An 8,259-nucleotide genomic window follows, 5' to 3' on the forward strand; every position below is an offset into this window, starting at 1 on the left:
TCCAACAGCTTGTCCTCACTCCTCAGTCTTCACTCAGGTGTTTGGTTTGGGGAAACGCTTTGAAGAACCCTAACCCAGTTTTTCACATTTCCAGTTCATGCTCAGACAGCAAAAATCTCAGCCTGGCCATCTCCATGATCCCATAGACACACACTTCCCTGCTGGGTCCTTTTCCTGCTGTTCCACCCCACACACAGATTTAACAGCCTGCAGCTCTAATCTCATCTGCAGCACATGGTCAGCATGTGCACCATGTCTGTGCTTTCAACAAATTTCACAACGCTTTTCAGAGAAGGCAACACAAAAGGCAGGACATCATCTCTCCAAACATACAACTATCTTCAATAAATCATTGTATCTGCTTTAACATCCCCAACCAAAATGAATTACAATCCTAACTGAAGAAATTGTCATGGCACAATGAATTACTGCCATACAAGAGCATTCTTACCAAACTTCAAGCTAAGCCTGTGGAACTTCGCAATAAAAATTCAAACCAACAGCCTGACCTAACGTCCTTACGGCCTCCTGCAGCTACCCAGTGACTCCTGTCCCAGTCCAGCCTCTGGAGGTGAGCTCTTCTGCAAACACCGTGCCGTGGCACAGGCACACACACTCCCTGCCGCTGCAGCCACAGGGACACCAGTGGCTGGGCCCTGTTCCCCCCTGAGGCAGCAGGGACGATCCCTGGCTTTCCTCCAGCCTGGCCTCAGGGCAGTGTCATGTCATGTCATGTCATGTCATGTCATGTCATGTCATGGAGATAAAAGATCCTTGGGGCAATGGGTAAAAGCAGCCAATGATGATCAATTGTATAATGAAAGGAAGCATTTTAGTGGATTTTAAGAAAAAAAGAACCTTTGAAAACCACCCTGCATCTGTTTAAAATTATATTAGAAAGAAGTTAGAAAAGCCCCTCTTTTCAGAAAAAGATATAATCTCTTACTTTAAATCTTGGCAGACTGAACACTCTAGTCAACAGGATAACAGCTATGCATTTAAGCTATCATTTCCCAATTATACATAAATTAATTATTCACTGCCACAGGGAAAAATAAGCCAAATCGTACATCATTCCTACAGCAGCTAATTGGGCATGGAGCGGGCCAGCTCTGGTGGTAAATGGTAAATAAAGCATATAGTTTATCAAATTCTGCATGTAGTTAGACAAGTTAATTTGTTTCCCACTAAAGGATTTTTTAAGAACTAAACCATTTATCTCAACACTAATATGCAAGATTGCCTTTACACATACACCTCCTATTCCATATGTCCCTCACTCAAAATATTTATTAACAAGCATCACTTACAAAATGTGTATGTGTACTTATATATATATGCATACATGTGTGTACACAGACACATAGAAAACCTTACAATTTGAATAAACTTTACAGTGAATACACAGATATTGAAGTCTCAAAGCTTCCAATAATAACATATAAATGCAAAGTTTTCTAAGATACTCATATGGAGTTGCCTCTGTACCAAAGGCTGCTCAATCACATGCCATTTATTTGCAGGTTTCAGGAAAACTAAACACAATTCATTTGCAAGGTCCAGCTGCTTCGTCATGTAAAATTGAAGCCACTGGAAAGTTAGAGAATGGAATCAGCTGCAGAGGGGGTTTTTTTGTTTGATTGTGTTTTGGGTGGGTTTGTTTTTTTTAAAACAAAACAAAACTTTAAGCTGTTCTTAATTTGAGTTTAAAACATGAAGAAATTACTTTCTGCTTTTCTCCTTCACCACAAGCAAAAAAATCCCATACACATCTAAGCAATTCTCAAGCAACCTGTGCTCACTAGTGCAATGCGTTGCTCTCCCCATACTACAACTGCTCCTGAACTACCATCATTCACTCATAGCTCCACAGAAGTCTTGGTAAGAACAGAAGATATTTAGACTTCAGAGCTGGAAAACCGAGTAAACTTACTCTACACAGAATAACACTTAATTTCTTTTTTTCTTAAGGTAGTTAGAAAAACTATGAAAACCATCTTGACAAAACACGGGTGATGTTACACATTGATGCTGAGGTGTAATGACCTAAATGCTCCCTACTTTTTCTGAAGTCCTAATAACACACTTAGATATTCAACCCTTTCCTACTCTCCCCTAGAAACAGAAAAGGGAAAGAAATCCCTTACATGTTTTCCTGGCTGACGCCGCAGGAACTCATCAACCCACAGCAGGATGCAGTGAGAACCAAAACATGGCTCTTTGCAGTTGAGAAGGAAAGTCTTTAGCCAACTGGAAGTGACTGCTGATGGAAACGTTATTATTTTCCTTTTCCAACAAATTAATTGAAGGAAAAGCTTAACTTGATGTTTCATTCTGGTATCTATAGGCAACTGATATTCAGTGATAACTGATAGGCTCACAATTTAGGAGTAAAATTTTTTCTCCTTAATGCAAGTGGCATCACACATTTGGTATTGATAATGCAGATGGATTTGGCTTGAATTCCCAGTTATCTAAGGATCCAAACTCATGATACTGATTATTTTTCAAATCTCGTGTTTTCTAAGACAAACTGGAGTTCGCATTCTCTCATATTCCCTTGCATGTTTGAACCCTTGGAAAATAGCTGTTCGTGTTTCAAAGGGTCTGATTTTCTACTCACAAGGACTAGAATTTTCTCCTTTGTATTTTACTTTTGTCATTCAAAATTATTATCTAATCCACAGTCTAAAATGCTGAGGAATTAGCGCAGATACCACAACATCAAATACCTTTGTGAGAACCGCCCAGCCCACTGTAAATCAGTTCAAGGTCAGCAAGGGCTGCACACACGGCAACCACCTCGCCGTCTGCCATGTGTAACGGGTACCTTGAGGAAGAGATTTCCAAATGCACATCGGCAACTAGCAAACAGGCAACACCTGTGTTCCCAGAAGCATTCATTTCTCTGACAGCAAGCCATGAAATACAACAGTCCACAACCACCAACCACAACCAAGAAACCTGCTCCCCCATCACTGAGCAAGTGCACCACAGTGCTGCTAACTTCAATGCATGACACCTTGTCCTGACATGGAGTACCACTGCAGACAATAATCTACAGATGAAACAGCTTTAAATCTCAGCCCCAGATTATTCCTGTTCTGGGTAACACCATGTGGCTGTAGGCTATGATGAGGAGTAACGCTCAAGGCTCTTGCTGGCAGACACTGCTAGTCACAGATGTGACAAGGAAGGGGAGCAGCAGAATGTCACTTCAGGGTGTAGAGTAAAAGCACACTGGAACAACAATTTACATTTCCGTCTGCAGTTTCTGTGTGTCGCTTCCAAATGAAGCCAGCACTGTCCACAGAAATGTAGGAAGTCCTACCAAAAAAAAAAAAAAAAAAAAGACAACAAAAATCCCAACAAAGGTGCTCTGTGCATAACCCAGACCTACAGGTGACTTAGGGAGATATTTTCAACAGACTCCTAAAAATGTTAGCGGAAAGATCACAATTGAAAATAAAATGGTGACAATATTTCTGTCTAATTGTGCTCTGGCCCGGACTGCTTGGTGAGAAGGGCAGGCTGCGTCAGCCAGGAGGATCACTCCCATCCCCACAGCAGGAACACACCCCACGCTTCTAAGTATTTGCTTCAGAAAATTCCAAACCCAAATTATCTGCCATAGTCCTCTATAGGGCAGGGAGGAGGCATTTCAGCCCCTGTGTGTGAGAAGGTCTGGCACCTTCCTTCTTCCCCTTGCACACTCGAGCAGCCCTTGGTTAAGAGCTAGGACTCACAGTCAAACTTCTCTGTTGTCAGCAAGGACGTCTGGCTGAAATGATGAAATGGAATTTCACATGCTGATTCACAGTAGCTTTGATAGCACAGCATCCAAAAAAAGTAAAGAAACTAACACATGATTACAGTTCTGAGAAAAAAAAAGTCAAATTGTGAAGAAAGCTTTGTCTAATTTTGCCTCTGGTCAAAGACAAAATTATTCATGGCAGAACTCTGTGTTTTTGGGTTTGTTTTTTTGGTTTTTTGACCTGCATATAGCCCATACATGACCCTCCACTTTCAAATGAGCATTTTGGGAAGAAAGAAATAAATCCTTTTTAGAGTCATATTTGGAAACACTGGATCATCCAAAGATTCAGAGGTAAACAGTGCTGGAAGCTGCTGGCCTGGTGTTTTATTCCCCATCCTACCATCTAATGCCATACCTGAGCTGCTCTGCGATTTCTGTAAGCAGGGCAAGACACTGCTCCCACTCAGAAGAGCTCATTTCAACTGGCCAGGTGTGTGTGTGGGGGTGTATCTCTTCCCTGCAAAGCAGAAATTGTACATCACATCCACACACAGCAAAGTTAAAAGAAAATCTCACAGCAATAATTTACCTAAATATTTAAATTAAAACAATTTAAAAGTATTAAAGTTAATTCTCATGGAGATTAATGTAATACTAAATGGAAATAAATTAATATTTTCATTCCTCCAAATGAAATGAACACAGAATCCACACATAAAACAAACCATAGAGTTTGCATTGGAAAGACAGCTTAGAACTCCTGAGCTTTAAATCAAAACTTTTTTTTTTTATTAAAGTATGAATGCATTTATGCTGGAGAATAGTTTACATACATTGTAAAGCAACAAGCATATTTTCAAGAGGCACGGGCCCTCCTCAATATGTCTCCATGCTCAATCTACGTGCTTTAACACTGGATTCACAGATACACTCTTACATAAAAACATATAGACCCACAAAACACAAACACAGAGCTATCCGTTTTAATTAGCTTTTTTAAAGGCTTCTGTAAGGTGCCCTAGTGCCCCTAACATTACCATAATTATTAACGAAATTGTACAAAGGAGCAGCATTACTTGCAAACTTTTGATCTACTCTCGGCCTTAAAAAATTTGAAGTGAAACAAGTTTTTCCTTTTTTTCGAGTTTTATTAAACATTTACATTTAAGAAAGGTACGTCTCTGTATATCTGTGAACAAGGAAAGATATGGGAATCTTAACATGAGCTTCTCAACCAGAACAAACATTTAAACCTGACTCCTTGGAACCATTTCCTTTGATCTTTACAGTAACGCAGCCCTGGCTGTGCGATGAGGCACTACCAGCTCCATCCCACCTTGGCCACTCGACCAGCAATGTGGAGACCGGTAACACGGAGTTGAGGCTCCCACACTCATATCACTTCAGACCTGAGGTTGATGAGAAGTCACAGTTCAAACACTGGCAGATCCAAGTGTCCCTCAACTCTTGCCACTGGACTGTCCTCCTGTGGAGCACAACAGGAAAATGCACAGATAGTGGTGCCGGCTCACTGTACTCCTAGCCATCACGGAGTATTTTTGCCCACTGCTTTTTGGTATCCCGCAGTATATAGTCTGAAACTGCAACTACTGGTGTTGGGTGAAAGACGTGGCAGCAGGTATATTAAGAAAATGGGTACAATTAATAAAATAAAGGATAGCATATGATATAATGTGTATATACAAGCATCTTCTTTCATTTTTTATCTGTGAAATGTGAAATAACTGCAGAATGCCAGGCCATTAGTCTAAAAGGCTATGTATGGCAGTCTTAGCCTATGTATGGTCAAAGGATTTTTGTGATGCATCATGGAGAAAGTTTCTTCGGGAACCATTAGGGCTTTCCAGGCCTACTTGCTCTTGTGCATCAGCCCCCAGCTAGGAATGACAGAGGAGCAACTAATAACATTGCCTGACCAGTCCTACAAAACAAACAGGAATTACTCTACTTCATGGTAGACAACAAAGGGACAGTGATGAGTGGGTGACAGAAAGGGGAGGGAGCTTTTTTCTCACTTTTACAACAGCAGCAGATTTCAATGTAACATGATTACTTTAATGATGCATATCTGTAGGTACTGAATTGCTCTTTTGATTTAAAAAGCTGGTCAGATAAGTGTTTGGCTGTCCTTTCATTCCCCAGTTCAATTGTTGCAAACTATCAGCTCTCATTCCCTAAGCCATTTCTGCCTTTGCTGAACCATGAATGAGTTCAGTCAGCCATCGTCAGATTCAAATTCATGAGACACTTCCTCTGAGGAGCTGTTCCTGTGGATCCGGCCATCACTTTTCATGCTGTGAAAAGTCTTCTTAAAGGCCTCCATCATGGCATGGGCCAGCTTCTTGGCCTCCAGCTTGCTCTCACACTCTACAGCATGGCAGTCCATCTGGTATGACAAGTCATCGTTGATCTCCCGATAGACCCAGGCAAAGATGTTTGGGCTGATGTTGTGGTCAGCAGTGCAGTAGGCTATACGTGCTACCTGAAAGGTATCCATGTGGACTGTCGCCTCACCTTTGAGGTCCAGGTGATGCAGCCAGACTTGGAAAGGGCGAATTTCCAGAAGGGCATTAGCTGGGTAAACATCCTCCCTGGCAAGCGTGTGCTTCTTCCATAATTCAATGACTGGTTTCTCTGTGCAGCCTGACAAAAATTGCATCCCTGTTGTGGAAACCTTACCCAAATATGTAACCTGCAAAGAAGAGTAAAGATACGTGAAACACAAACAGTAGATTTCATTGTTGCTTTCTGTCACTCCAGGGAACTTTCCTTTATCTGGAAAATAAAAGCATCCTCTCCTGCAAACTCCCCAGTGTCCCCATCATCTTCACTACAACAGTTTTCAAACTGCTTTCCAGATACTTGTTTATTCAGATATTGACTTCAGCATTCAAACCTAGATGTTAAAAATACTCAGCTTCTGAGTTTCAAGGGATTTCACTCTCTTCAGTTCCCCTGGAAAGCTCAGCTTTAGAGCCCATGACTGTATCTCTAAGCTTGCGTTAGCAAGCCTAAGTGCCAGTGGAGCATGTCCCAGGTAGCTGAGATGCTAACTACTTTTTCCATTCTACTTTATTAATATTATTTATTTGCATCATATTTCAAACATTACTATTAGGGAGACTGAGACATTCTCAGTTTGGTAACACAAGGCTACAGAGGGTCAGAAAAGCATGATCACAGCAGAGGATTTTAAACTGTTTGAAGATTTTTTTCCAAAATGATCCTGTTTTTCTACCACTTGTGCTGTTTCTATTTAAGTATTAAGCCAGGAATAACTCAAAGCTATTCAAAACTTTATCCCTGAGCAGGGTTGAGATAATTATTACATCAATTTAAGATAATACACTGTTTTAAAAAAATCTAGTAAGAAATCTACCTTGTTTAATGACATAATCTCTGTGCTTTTCTGTCCGGCTCTTTTGAGTAAATATCCTCTTACCCAATCTGCACAGGAAAACACAGGTAACTTTAGTGCCCTTACTATATTTTGTTCACCAAAAATCAAATTAACTCAGAAATCCATATCAAAATTTTGTATTAAGCCCCTATAGAAACATATCCCTAAATCTGTGCAGCTGCTTTCTCCTACTTACAGCTGAATGGAAGATTGTTTTAACTAAGAAAAGAGTTTTTCTCTAGAAAAGACAGATTGACACTACATAAATACAATTATGAAGATTATTCTATTTATTGCTGTTGTCAGAATGGTGCATTTCGGAACAACTATACGCAAGCAAAATTGCTTCTAATTTGTCTCTTGCAGCAGTAACTACTTGAGACAGAATCTCCAGCCTCTTGCTAGATGTTTTAAAACCTCATGCATTTTACTCAAGGCACTTGGAGAAAAAAGTAAACAAATGCAATTTCCAAACTAATTTCTTCAAAATTCTATATTAAGCACACACAGGGTATGAGATATTTTTATTTTGCATATACTTTAAGAAATGCAAAGAAAAAATATGGGATTTCCACATTTAAACACATTTAAAAAATCATACCCATAAGGAATATATCCCATGCAAACTAAGATCTCCACAATAAAAATATTTTGCTGCAAGCTTTGTAGATTTTGTTAAATTGAGAGACCTAAATTAGGCCATAATTAAGGAAAAAGCTTACAAAACATTATTGGAAGTCCTGGTGGCTTAATCATGCCTGCCAAAAAAAAGAAATTTCATAGCACTGACATTTCAGAATGGGAAGCCTTATTCTCTGCCTATAAATATTCATGCTTTGCATTGGGAATACGTTAAATCTTATAAAGCTTTATACTTTTTGGAACAGTGGGAAACACAACAGCTAGAACAGTTAACAAGGGAAGACCTGCCAGTGTTTTGTTTTATTTTATTAGTGATGAGAGTTGAGTTCACTAAAGTACTGTAGAATAACTTAAAAGAAAACCTCAGAGCTCACAGTGCCAACTAAACACAAACAAAGAGCACATACAAGACCAAAGAGGAATGTGTCTGCAACATATT

The 8,259-nt window shown here is 39.9% G+C and overlaps 1 protein-coding gene across 1 annotated transcript; it reads right to left on the reverse strand.

The window, feature by feature from the left end:
• Positions 1–5,809: 5,809 nt before the first annotated feature.
• On the reverse strand, positions 5,810–6,470 carry PID1 (phosphotyrosine interaction domain containing 1; the record flags this gene model as incomplete). The annotated part of the gene is made up of 1 exon (XM_010183346.1): positions 5,810–6,470. A coding segment is annotated over one exon (477 nt), but the record flags the coding sequence as incomplete, so codon positions are not given.
• Positions 6,471–8,259: the final 1,789 nt, after the last annotated feature.

Source organism: Mesitornis unicolor, unplaced genomic scaffold, assembly GCF_000695765.1.
Source record: "Mesitornis unicolor isolate BGI_N332 unplaced genomic scaffold, ASM69576v1 scaffold25234, whole genome shotgun sequence".
In the NCBI taxonomy this organism is placed as follows: Eukaryota; Metazoa; Chordata; class Aves; order Mesitornithiformes; family Mesitornithidae; genus Mesitornis; species Mesitornis unicolor.